The sequence below is a fragment of the Prosopis cineraria genome, unplaced genomic scaffold, assembly GCF_029017545.1.
Source record: "Prosopis cineraria cultivar Desert tree isolate PC_DT_omini unplaced genomic scaffold, ASM2901754v1 PC2, whole genome shotgun sequence".
NCBI lineage: Eukaryota > Viridiplantae > Streptophyta > Magnoliopsida > Fabales > Fabaceae > Prosopis > Prosopis cineraria.
The window spans coordinates 3,691,797-3,705,827 of record NW_026555333.1 but is presented as its reverse complement, the minus strand read 5'-3'; the positions used below and the strand labels follow the sequence as shown (position 1 = coordinate 3,705,827).

Here is a 14,031-nt window from a genome sequence, read left to right as displayed (position 1 = left end):
TAAATCCAGTCTGCCAATCTAGCCTGTTTATGATGTAACAGCTCAAATATAATGTCAAACAAATTTTAAAATGTATTGGCTCTCATGTTAAAATAACTTCATGACAAAATTATAAATTGAATATCTCTTTTTATAAGAAATTGAGCTCCTACGTTCCAAGTAAAATATACCTCCACAGGTAAATTGCAGCGCAGTAATCCCCTGCTTGTTAAGTTATCAATTATCAATGCCAGAGAAAGAACTGAGAAGCGGGGACGGATTTTTTTTCTTTTTCTTTTTCTTTTTTTGGAGGGGGTGCCGTGCCACAATTTTTTTTAAAAAAATTGTTTGATTTTTATTTGCAAAAAATGTTAAAACTAATTTTTGGTCCCCATTATCATGTAATTTTATATTTTGACCCTTTATAAAGTAGTTGTTGGATCACACTAAGAAGTGATTGACAGTATAAAAACAAACTTCTTGTCATTCTATCTAAGTGCAGAGCCAGAATTTAAAAATAAGAGGGTCAAAAATAAAACATGTATGTAGTATAAAGTTTTTATAAATTTTAGAAAGTGAAAGTATATAACATCTATATAATATTAAAAAATTTAAAAAAAATTGAAAGGGTCACAGCTCATATTGGTTCCCTCTCTGCACCACTAATTCTATCCTGTCTATTTATTTTTTATGGTCACATGCGAGTGACTTTTAACGAGGTGGTGTTGATGGAGGATCATTTTCACCTATGCTGCCCCATTATTGTTGCTAGGCCCCTTAAATCGTTCGGACTTATTATATTTACGTGACATGCATTTGAACTCTATTCAAGCTGTTCAAATATACATAGATAAAAAAGAAAATCGAGTGCTAATCATTACAACGAGTTTTATCCCGTTTTAGCGAGGTCAAAGATACGCTACTGATAAGTAATATAAATACATTTGTATTGGTCATAGCTCATGAGCAATATAAATGAATTCAATCTGCTTGCATGTTTATAAAGTGAGAAGACAACAGCAAATGAAACAAATTTCATGAGGCGAGAAGTGCAGGATTTACAATCAAATGAGATCAAGATTTAAAAAAAAGAAAAAGAGGAAAAAAAAAGGTTAGTTGTTGACAAGAAGCAGAAAGTGGGTTGGGCCAAACAAGTTAAATGTTGACTTGAGTGGCGTTTGGATGTGTGGTGGCTGGTGAAGAGGGAATCAGAGCATTGTGGTGGGAAGGGGGTCGTCTTCAGTGGTGTCGTCCCAGACCAGTGACCACGCTGCACATGGGTTTGTTAATAAAGGGGCATCTATATTTCAACTCTATACTCGAGGATTGCGATCATGTCACGCAGCTAATTGCCAACACACCGTTATCACGTGAGAAACTTTCAATCACATGCATGACATTCACGACGCAAGCTGCTGCGGCGATGCTCCCTTTCTTCTCTTTCGTCCCTTTTTCGGGGGTTTTTTTTTTTTTTTAATTGTTTTTACGTGGTTCGAATTAACGAGCATTTTGATCAGCATTAATGAGCTAAACACAAAAGTTAAAATGAAAAGGGCCAGATCGCCCAAAAGAGAGGGTGCGATTATCCGAAGCCCGTGATGTGATTTGATGACAGTAGAAAAGACTCAATCTCATGGACCCCACCATTCACAACTCACAAGAGCCGCTCGCGTTGCCACAAATCTCATTTTTAAAAGCCCAACATGAATCCCTCCCACTTTCTCATTCGCACTCTTCATGTGTCATAATAAAAGAACTCACGGTAGCCCAAACGAATGAGAGAAGAACTTGTGGTTGGCCCAACAAATAAATCAATTTTCCTTTATGAAATCCAAATGATTAAAGGTTCAAATCAAGTTTATATCCATAGAATGTATAGAGCCCGTACCTACAGACTTAAGCTTCTTCTTCTTCTTCTTCTTTTATTTGTTTGGCCAGACTACGGAGGTTACATGTAAGCTAAGCCCTTTGTTTAAAAGGGTAATTTCAACGGAACTCAAATTTATCTAGAGATGTGTTTCATGGTTACTTAAGATACTTTAGAAAACCCCCCAAAATAATAAAAAGTAATTTAACACTGCGCGGTGCGATCATCACATGACATCCTTCTCCGTTAAAATAAACGACTAATAAATTCAAGGCAGCTCCATGCCTCCACCGGCGTGCACTAGCACATGAATCTAACGCCATCAATTTTAACTCATTTTCTACTTTTTTTTCGCTAAAAAATGACCATTCGTCCAAATAACTTCATCAGCATTCAAGAGTTCAGAGCCGACACGATTAGTATAGTTGTTTCGTTTCGAGCTTTATGGCAAGACGCTAAGACTTATTATCGAAAGTCAGAAGTAGACGCCACAAGGTAGATGTGTAAATCGAAATCTAACTTCTACCATGACATAATTCCCAAAAGGGGGAAAAAAATATCCAGGCGAGTTATAAACCTGTTAAATTGTAAGAGAGAAATTGGACGTACAAAGAATCGAGACCCCACGACCAAAAGAAATTAGGAAAAAAGACCTACGGATTAACGCATCAAGATATAACAGTAATTCTCTTGATCCAAATATGAAAGAATGATGACATCCTAAGAACAGATAATAACTAAAAGCAATCCCCTGTTTCGCGTATTGCTAAAATTGGGGAACCATTAGCCGCCGGGTCAAATCAAATCCAGAACCCTGATCATGTATTAGGAGCCGAAGTCCCCGATTTGTCATCGTCGTGATCTGATACCCAAGCAATTTTGTTGCGATGGTTCTTAGATGGCCAAAAGAAGCATCCTCCTGGAGCAGTTCTGGGCTGGGAGCCATGGAGTCGATTTTGAGCTCTCGCTTCTTCAAACTTCAACTTCTCCTTATGCAATTTGCGCTGAACGTAGATTTCAGCGAAACTAAATCCCGCGGACGCCATGAATAAATGTTAAATACGTGTGTGGGTGGTGGAGGTGGGTGAGGCTTGGGGTTTACCGGTTTAGCAGAGACAGAGGTGGGTTTATACTGGAAACGAAGGTGTAGAGTTTGATTGGGGAGCAAGGAAAGGCGGAAATGTGACGGTGGCTTCGACGAGGCAAAATACTAGTCATTTTGTGATGGGATGTTGAATTCCTTGTCCTTGTTGAATGTTGAGGTCTATTTGACCCTAAATTTGTGGGACCCTTTATTTTGGATTTTGTTCGCTGCCTGCTCTTGCCTCCTTGGCCGCCAAGGAAAGCACATTTGATATTTCTTTATTTTGACTTAAAAAAATATATATATAACTGATGAGACATATGAAATTTTTTAAGACTCGCCTGGTATGAAAAAAATTAGTTACTATTTTTTTGAGAAAAAAAATAGTTACTACTTGCATGCTGAGTTCCACAGTATATGGATAACGAAGAATTGTATAATTTTATTTTACATGTTAATAAAAACATGTAATTGTATAAAAAAAAAAGATGTAATTGTTCTCGCAAAAATAGAAGGCATTCTCTACAACACACATCAAATTGCATATTTTTCTTGTTGAAAAAAAAAATCATAATGTCAAAAGTTGTGTGACTTGCCTTAGTATACATCGTTAGAATGAGACACGTTTAAAAAGAAGAAAAAGAAAAAAACACACGCACGCACACGTTTTTTATAAATGACCAACTTGCCTAATTTACAAAAAAAAAAATCCTGCGAATTAATTAACTGGCCGCACGATTTGGATTGAATGGATGTTTTATTCACAGCTAAGTGTGCGGTGAATATTGAACGCTTTTTTTTTTTTTGGATGAACGAATATAAATAGATAGGGGCACATGAATGAGAAATTCTTATTCAGACCTCATCCACTGCTTCATTTGTACATTATTCAATAAAATTTTATCATTCCAATCAAATAAAATTTCATGTATAATTATTTTTAATAATTTTATTTTTATAATAGAATGTCTCTTGACTTTTTATCTTTTATTTTTTGCTATCATCATTGGTGGAATTAATTTATAATAGCCACGTAATATAGCTTATTTTTATTAGACAGTGCACAGATGATGTAGTGCATTGAATACGTACAAAAATTTCCCTATGTGTAAGACTTATATTTCAAAAATGTAAATGTATCCATATCTAATAGGGAGAATTTTAATAAAAACATCATAATCACATTTATTTAAATTCAAATTCCCAAAATTTTTGAAATTATACTTTAATTTAGGGATACTTATTTGATATTAAATTTTTAAAAAATGACAAAATTACTCTTATTTAAATTAATATCGGAACTTATTTACTTCACTTGTTAACTTACCTATGAAATATTATTAATTGTCCTACTTAATTTGTTTTTATTTAGGTGTTTAAATTATCTCAAGATGACTTGCTAATTCATACCATGTATGTTGTTCATTTACTTATAAATTGTTATTTATTCTTCATTCATTTACTTATGAATTATTATTTATTTTTTATTTAAACTAATATCAGAATTGTCATACTTCACCTATTAATTGCTTTATTTTACTTATTTATTTACTTATTAAATGTTATCAATTACCTTACTTTACTTGATTTCATTACAACAAAATGAACAAGTGAAGTAAAACAATTAACAATATTTAATAAGTAAATAAATAAGTAAAATAGAGCAATTAACAAGTGATATAGGACAGTTTTAATATTAATTTAAATAAAAAATAATTTAGTCATTTTTTTAAAATTTAGCATTAAATTAGTACTCCTAGACTGTAGTAAAATTTTATAAGTCTAAAAGTTTTGAATTTAAATAAGTATGATCAAGTGATCTTTGTTGAAATTCTTCCTATTTAATACACATTCAATATGATACATGCATGTCCTGCATTTCATGATACGGGCCACATAATTTAATACTTGTACTTCGATTCTCTTTCAACCAAAAAAAAAAAAAACTATATTAGTTAAAAACGTTTCAAAAACTTAATATTTTGATTGATTTTTATTGTTACAAATATTCTTGCATTATTTTAACAAGAGTTAAAGGATATTTTTATCTTTCAACTATTCTCTTAAGGATGCTTGATGTTCTAAACTTATGCATGATGCAATTTTTCCTTCCAACATTTAAAAATAATACATTGAGCACTTTATTGTTAAAAAGCTACCTTTATCATTAATTGACTTAAAAATTATAAAAATTATCAAAAATTATATAAAATGATCCAAAAAAATCATATAAACACCAAAAATAATTTTTTATCTATAAATTTTCAGATCTTTTTTTTTTGGTTGTAATTAAGTCAACTAACGGTTAAAGCTGATGCAGCTGAAACTTGACCAACAGATCGAGGAAGGCACTGGTGTGGGAAGTGAAACTAATAATTTTAAATTCTATTAAGAAGAATAGAGGACAACTAAAGATAATAAGTTATTGACTGAAATAACTTAATTAACAACATTCCTTAAAACTTAATAAATGATAAAGCATAATGATACTATGCAATCTAGATAATTGATCCTATCTAATGAGATAAATCTTCTAGTTGTTGTTGTAGTATATTGTGTCATGAAATTATGTTGCTGACACATTGAATTTAAGATTCGAAATTTCCTACTGAATTTGCAATGCTTATAATGGCAATGAAGCGGGCGAACTAGTAGGAGATTCACCAAGCAATTGCAATCTTATTTGAGTCCACCCTTTAACTTTCCAGAAAATTTCAGAATTATTCAATAGTAGGATGTCTAACACACTGTTTTTTAAAGATGAAGGAAAAAGTTGTATCATGTATACATTAAATGCTCTTGAGCGAATAATTAAAAAATATATATCGTTTAATCCTTTTTAAAATGCTTGATTAAAACTCAAGACACCGATATCTATATTCTAAGACGTAGAAATATTACACACACACACACACATTCATATAGATGTATCTTAAATTTTTGAAAATTGAAATATTCACTGTATCATGTGTTATTATATCCGTAACACATGTCGTACTTAATTCTTTGGATATACTTACTCACTTATGATTCAATTGACTAATAATCAAGTAACAGGCAAATATTTTCCCCTCTCCCTCTCCCTCTCTCTTTTTAAAAAAGTAAATCTAGGGGGAATTATGAAAATAAAAGGAAATACAGAATAAACAAAACTTTGACTATCTCAGCGCCATATTCAAGATCAATACTAATATAAGATATAAAGTACACGGAAAGTTTGGGGACAAAATGCTGCTCATTAAATTTAAATCTACGCCCACCCCAGTTTCAAAGGGGCCGTGATTATTCATAAAACATAACTTAAATTTTCTGATTACAATCAACACCTGGACGGATCCCGAAGTTAAAAATGGGGACCAAGAGTAAACATCGCAAAAAAGTGGGGGCCAAAATTAATGTTTACATATTTTATAAATAAAAACTAATATATATATTCAAAGAGAGTTTGTAATATGGAGGCAAGCATGCGCGCGCGCCTATATATATATATACGTATATGGTCTTAATTTCTTTAAATTCGTGCCAGGAAGAGCTGCACTATGAGTTTAAAGCAGCGAGAAAGACGCAGCGGAGCTTAAAACCGTTCATGTTTGCCTGTGTGGGCGAAATGATCTAATTTATTCGAAGTACCGTCGCTTCTGTGAAGAAAAAACTTGATATGCAGAGTACATGGAGGATTCAGATTGGACCGAGTATCCTAAGTGGCGGCTTCTTTTCTGGTGTAATCTGCAGTCCGAGAAGTTGATTTGCACCTGTTCTTTGAGAACCAGAAGCAGCATCCAGTGGCTCTCTGGACACGCGGAGACCCAGCAATGGTGGACGTGGTGGTTCTTTCCCGTTCTTCTTCGACCTTCAGCTTCTGCTTATGCCGCTTGAGCATCACATATGCCTCGGCAAGATCATATCCTGACGATGCCATGGCCGACAGATCATAAGTGGTCCTCAAGATTATCAGAGCCCACGACAGTGGGGAGTGGTCGTTTTTATAGGCTAGGGCCGCTTCCGACTGGGCTTTATTGCGTGGGGATCAAGCAAATTGGGCAACCCCACACTGTGATGGTGTGACCTCCGACCCTTGTTTGTGACGTCCTCGCTTCGCTTGCTGGTAACTTTCTGTTATTGTTGGCTTGGGGACCAAGAATTCTCAAGTGACTATACCATAGAGTATCAATAATGAATAATTTATTGTAATTTAATAATTATTCGTTATTTAATGATGATTTTCATATAGGAAAAGTTGAGAGGAAGGAAATCTCGTGCCAAAAATAATTGGTCGGATCCACCACTCTTCTCCCAAAACTTTGTTTGCACGAGAGAAGACTTTAGGGAGAACTCCACAACTTTGCGCTCATTGATGGTATTCGATAATATATGATTTGGTTTATTTCATGTTATTACATTTTATTTTAAAACTGTGCCTTTTAATTTCTGGATAGAAAAATAAATTTGATTTTAAAATTAAAAAAAATAAGGAAATATATTTCTTGCTGTATAATCTATTTTAAAATATTTTGAAGGTGTTAGTTTATTTTGATAGAGATAGTGACATAAAATGTAATATGTCCTGACATATACTGTTACATTTTTCTTATTTTCTTTTATTTTATTTTCCCATGTTCATCCAATGTAAGGCATGATAATATTATTATCTATTTTTTTCCTTCAATATTTCAGTTTCCGTAATATTAGATGGGTGAAAAAACAAAAAGAAAATAGAAAGAAAAAAATTAGAATAAAAAACTTTTGAAAAATAGTAACGTAAACGTAGGGGTTCGGACAGCAACAACCCAAAATACATGACGATGTAATAAAAAAATATATCATCAGTAATATTCTATTTTTCATCTCGAAGAAATCAAGGGTTAGTTTTGGTATTTAAAAAATCCCCTTGGGTCAAAGGTCACATACTCACTTGTTCTATGTTCTCGTCCGATTGGTCAAAGCTTAAATGAAGTGCCTTTTTTTATGACCAATTAAATGCTGTGCTTTAATGAAATGTTTTGCCACTTCTTGGACGACCCACATTGACCGGGTCTAACTTCTAACCAAAGCAATTCCTGCATAAAATTCGGTATAGAAAGACTACTCCTCGCCTTAATTTTAAGTTCTAAAAAAAAATACACAAATATCCTTCTATTTAAAAATATGAAGTATTTTTTAATAAGTTAGATGAAAAAAATACAAAATATTTTAATATTTTGAGGTATAATCATTATATTTTTTTAAAAAAGTATCTTTATGAATGACTTTATATTTATTGTAAGGTATTTAATAGCAATAAATATGATAAGATTTGATTAATTTAAAAGTAGATAATTATTTTGTTAAAAATGAGATTTAATTAAAAATCTTTTCTAATTTTAAATATTTTATTGATGATAAAATTTAATTAAAAATATTTTATATTTTTAAATTGTAGGAGTACGTAATCTTTAGCTAGCTTGTTGCAGTGAACCTTGATTCAAGGCAGTTCAATTTAAAATTTATTGAACATTCACAACCTGCTGAGATTTGTGTGAAAAGGCGACTAAAATTTATTTACTCAAAAAGGAATTATCAGACTAATGGCGTCCGCCAGACGCATTTTTTTTTTGAAGTTACTTTTTTTTAACTCTCTGAAGTTATATGCTGCAACGATAAAATCATATAAAACGAATTCGAAGAAAACATTTCAACCATAATGAACTGTCTTTCAAATTCTTTTAAATCTTTTAAATTTCACTCATCAACAAAATAATTAATTGCTTTTAAAATAACATTATATTTTTATATTTATTTTTATTTAATAAAATATTTTACTTTAAAATAAATAAGGTGATTTATTTATTATGAACACTTAAAAAAGCATACTAATTATACTTTTAAAATAATAAAAATATCTTATATTTTTTAAGACCTTTTATCTTTCAAAAGATGTACGTGTATTACATTTTGTGAGGAAAAGAGCAGATATTACATTTTGTGAGGAAAAGAGCAGATATTATTGATTTTGGGAATTCAAGTCCCAAACTCCCTTTCAAAAAAGCGGTAAAAAAAACATAGGCTACATGTGAGCAATGATTTGGGGCTCAGAGTAATTTCAATCTAAAGAAATTTTCTCAGCCTCGTTGAAGCTTCCAATATGCTGTCTCTATGACCAAAGGCACTAACTCTAATAAACCCCTCGCCGCCAGGCCCAAATCCTATGCCCGGGACGGTGACTATGTCCGCTCTCTGGAGAATCTTGTTGAACACGTCCCACGAATTTCTCCCCGGAAAATGCACCCACACGTAAGGTGCGTTCTTGCCTCCATACACCTTCAGCCCCAGTGATTCAAAGGTGTCCACCAGAATCTTCGCATTCTCCTTGTAGTAATTCACAGTATTGCCCAGTGCCTGAAAAGCCATTTGATTTTGACACAAACAAAACAGAGTGTCAAGATGACATGTATATACCTGCCAAGAAAACAGGGGAGCAAAGATATACACGGCGCGACTAACCTGAAAACCTTCATCAGAAAGGCAAGCAAGTCCCCCCGCTTGAACAATATTGGATGCACCATTGAAGCTGGTGCACACTAGGCGATTATAATCCTTGATCACGGGATATCCATTGGAATACAATAGTTGTTGGGGGACAACAGTCCAGCCCAGGCGGACCCCCGTGAAACCAGCAAATTTGGAGAACGATGAAATTTCAATTGCTACCTGCACTCACGTGGATTCATCTTAAAATATAGCTCAAACGACAGTTTTCAGTGGCCAGCGGCTGTAAAGTAATTAATGGAAAGCAATCAGCAACCTCTTCGGCTCCTGGGATTTCAAATATTGATCTCGGGCTTTCATCAGATATAAAAGAAGCATAGGCTGAGTCATATATGATTATGGATCCATTTGCTTTCGCAAAATCCACTAGTTGCTTCAGCTGCTGGCGGGTTGCTGCGTTACCGGTCGGATTGTTTGGAGAGCAGAAGAAAATAACATCAGCCCTTGGAGTAGCTGATAAGTCTGGGAAAAAATTATTCTCGGGTCCACATTTCATGTACACTATGTTTCTGTACTTCAGAGTTTCTGCTTGGAATCTGCCTGCTCTTCCAGCAATCACGCTGGAATCCACATACGCCTGTCATGAGCACGTCCATCAATCCCAAAATAGGAAACAACACACACGAATGTTATTTTTGGATCACTCTTGTCAATACAGATTCAAGGGAACCGCCAAAGAATTACCGGAAAAGTTGGGTCCTGCACCGCCATTGTCAAACTGGATGCTAGCAGCATCTGGCAATAGGGATAGCAAAGGTCAGTTTCATCGTGCAAATTACAACAGTAGAAGCTCTCTAGAAAGATTGGGTATTTCTTTCTCTATTCTTCCTAGATCAACGTCGACTCTTACCTGAATGCGTGAAATATCGCACTGGGCGCCGTCGGATATAAAAACCTCATTCTCCTTCACGAGTGAATCCCGGTAAAATCTTTCAGCTATTGCCTTCCTTAAATCCTGAAACGGGAAATGACGTCATATAAACAGGGATTCCTAATGGATCCCTCTGGATGCTGCTAGCATCATGGCCTTTCCATTCAGCTGCCTACACCAGAGATAATCAGGCCAAGTAAACCAAATCAGAGATCTAGTTCCCTTCAAAATGACTCATTAGACTAAAGTTTCGAGCCCTTCTCCATTTGTAAGGCCTCGTTAGATGAAAAAACCCAGTCTCTACAGTAAGGTTAGAGAACATGCAAAACGGCTATTAAGTGGACTGATCACAAGCAGAATTAAAAGAGCATGCATGGTATCTGTCAAAATTGATTGCCAGAAAGTATGCTTCAACTGTAAGTTCGGACGGAGCGCATGCAGGGGTTTGGGAGAATTTCTAAAGTTCTGCTACCCTCTGATATATGAGAAAGTCATACATGAAGAAGAAAGTTAAAAGACAATTTCTTTGGTGAAAAACTTAAAAGACAACCAAGCTAGAAGCATTTTACCCCGTTTCCTTGCTCTGGTCCATACCCCTTGTAACCTTGAACTGTTGACAAAGCAAGTGCTTTCTGCAAAACAGTGAAATCCAAGGCTGCTTAAGGCGTAAAAAGCTTGTTCCATTGATCTCATCGTTATTTGTCCTACTTTCTATGTTAAATTCCTCTACATAGACAGAGGCAACTATGTACTCCCACCAGTTACCTCAACCATAGTAGAAGTTATCATACTTGGAATTGGTTCTGTGGTATCACCAATACCAAGTCTAAGTACTCTCGCATGTGGATTCTTCCTGGCATGTTCAGATTCCCGCATGAATATCTGGAATTAAGACGCCACAGAGAATGAGAAATTGGAGCCGATGGAAATGTTGACTTCAATGAAAAAATAACCACGAGCATCAAATACTAAAAGGCAGCTGGCTTGAAGAAATGCTTTAAGTAGTTGCCATATAAAACTAATTTAATTTTAATCCAACTCCAAGGCATGGTATTCAATTCCAGCCAGGATTTCCGCGTGGTATCATTAGTATAACTACTTTCATTGAAACCAGAAACTGACATGAGCCGGTCAGGCAGGAAAGTTCATAACTCACTGACCTCAGGAAACAGATATTCGTTCTGCAGGTTCTCCATATGAACACTGCGAGGGATTCCTGTAAAGTCTTTGATTGAACGACGTGTCAGTTTGAAAATTTGTAACTAGATCATGATAGCCTTAAAGGAAGATAATTCATGATTAATCGTATCAAACGCATCTTGACAATGTATTGGCCAAAGTTTAGACCAACGAAGACGTCAATACAAATTGAGTTGTAAAAACAAAATTAAAAAGATAAGCAGTAAGTATTAGCGATCACAGGGTTGGGGGACAGCTAAATGTTGAGGAACTACATAAATATAATTTTGGGAATTTCACAGCCGGTGATAACATGACTCACCAGTCTTCCTCTCTCTGAAAGACTTCCAACTGTTAAACACAAAATAGGAAGAAGTAAGTAGAATTGCGGCAATCGTGAAAAGAAATTAGAATGAAAATTGGTTGGAAATAGAATGTGCATATGTGAATGAATCCACCTGGGAAGAGCCGTGGTGGGCTGTGCTGAACCAGCGCGCGGTATGCAGATTGAAGCCATCATCTGACAGGGCGTTCGTCTCAGTTTCCAACACTACTAGTTTCAGATCAGTGGAGAGGAACTAGCTACAAGGGTATCTGAGCGTGAAAATCACAGGACCAACTAGTCTACTTATATAATATTGGGGGTAGAGGAGCATCGCGGCAACCGGCAAAAGACTGAGTTTCTACGAGACAAACCAAACTGGTCCACATGATCCTTGGGCCAATGTTTTTATAAATTTTATAACGACTAAATACGTAAGTGATTCCTTTCTCTGATTGTATTGGTGTTTTGATTGAAAAATAATAATAATTGCTGCATATTATAAATCTTTTTAGAATTTTAAAGAAATATTTAAAATTTAACTTATTTAACACGAATAAACACTCCCGTCTACGCTTATTCGATCCGGTGCAATTAAATAAGGGCAAATTAAATAAACATAGGCATCATGTTCGTCTTTGAGACTGAATGCGCGGCTACTGTTCGTTAACTTTATTAATAATGCATTTATTATATAAGTCATCTGCAGGGTGACGCATACATGTTTCTTAGGAAAACTTGGCGTGGCAAGTCGCAATTGCAAGAATTCTGGCTAGCTGGGGAGGGAAAAAAAAAACAGAGAGAGAGAGAGAGAGGTTCATAATTGCAGGAAAGCGACAAAATGATGTTTTCAAAGGTTTTCCCATGCAATTTCCGGAGGAAAAAAAAATCCAAAGAGAGAGAATTGCATTCACAAACGTTTTTTAAAAACTTTTTTCTAAACATTGTATTATTATTAAAAAAAGTTGTTCTTATCGTTTTGACACTAACAATTTTATATTAATTTTTATTTATAAATAATTTTTTTAAAAAATCCTCGAATATAATTTTTTCAAAAAAATATTTTACTTCTGCCACGCAATTTAATTGTAAGAAAAATGACACTTAAGTTTTATGGAAAAAAATTTATTATTAAAATATTTATAAAATTTATAAAATACTCGCAAATCTTAAATTTTGTGCATTTATAACTTGATAAAGAACATTTATAACTTATATTATAAGTTATTATTTTTCTTTACAAGTTATAAATGACTGTTGTTTGATTATAAATGTCTTTTGTTATATTATAAATATATAGAATTTAAAATTTGAGATTATTTTATAAATTTTATGAGATTTTTTTATAATTAATTTTTTTATTTGGGCAACAGGTGTAATTTTTCCTTCATTATACAAATAAAGTTGACGTGGGATTTTGATTCGTGGGGTCTGGTAATCGTAAATGCAACATCTGGCTCTTCTGTTGTTGAAACTTCACTATCATCACATGTGCTCCAATCTAGTTACGAGAGTTGCGAAGATGATCAGGCCAAAAAAAACAAAAAAACAAAAGAAACGAAAAGGAAACAGAGCTGCGAAAATGAAGGGAAAGTGGCGAACCGTGTGCTCATCATACGTGCCTTCATCGGAGCCTTTTATTTTACTTTAAAACAATCTATGTCGTTTATTTAAATTAATTTTTAAATATTATCTTTATTAATATAAGAATTATAAAAAAATTAATATAAAATTTAGATGGAATGAATGTCATAGAACTTATCTATCACCTTTGACAAGACATCTAAATTTCAAAATTTTTATTTTTATTTTATAATTATTAAAATAAAAAATAAAAATTTTAATGAATATGTTCATTATATACCAATTTGACAGATATAAATATAATTTGAATGATCAAATTGAGAATTAATTTTTTATAATTTTATAAGTTGACTATCTAAATATACATTAAACAGTTTAAATATAATTTAAATAATTTAATTTAATATTAAAACTTTAAAATTTTATAAATTAGCCATTTAGTTATGTTTTGAATAGTTTAAATTTAATATTATTTTTTAATTTTTATATTAATAAAAATGATATTTAAAAATATTTACTACTTTCGTTTAAAAATATAAGGCAGTTTTTAAATAGTTGGATGTTAAAAATATTAAATTTATTAGTCTTTTAAAGTTTAATTATTATTTTTTTAAAATATC

General features: G+C 33.3%; 1 protein-coding gene across 1 annotated transcript; it reads right to left on the bottom strand.

The window, feature by feature from the left end:
* Positions 1–8,887: 8,887 nt before the first annotated feature.
* Positions 8,888–12,123, bottom strand: LOC129303754 (aminotransferase ALD1, chloroplastic-like). The gene is made up of 10 exons (XM_054943268.1): positions 11,964–12,123; positions 11,828–11,856; positions 11,487–11,551; positions 11,092–11,208; positions 10,896–10,958; positions 10,306–10,410; positions 10,140–10,190; positions 9,712–10,032; positions 9,411–9,617; positions 8,888–9,305 (listed from the first exon to the last, which is right to left on the bottom strand). Exons 1-10 carry the CDS (start codon positions 12,023–12,025, stop codon positions 9,015–9,017), a joined length of 1,311 nt encoding a protein of 436 aa, XP_054799243.1. The 5' UTR covers positions 12,026–12,123; the 3' UTR covers positions 8,888–9,014.
* Between the last annotated feature and the right edge of the window lie 1,908 nt (positions 12,124–14,031).

Excerpts from the sequence above, each read along its gene's own strand:
- LOC129303754 (XM_054943268.1), bottom strand. The coding sequence starts at position 12,025 with ATGATGGCTTCAATCTGCATACCGCGCGCTGGTTCAGCACAGCCCACC. Across the intron at positions 10,191-10,305 it reads GCGATATTTCACGCATTCAG|ATGCTGCTAGCATCCAGTTT; the intron begins GTAAGAGTCGAC and ends CCCTATTGCCAG. Across the intron at positions 9,306-9,410 it reads TTTCTGATGAAGGTTTTCAG|GCACTGGGCAATACTGTGAA; the intron begins GTTAGTCGCGCC and ends ATGGCTTTTCAG.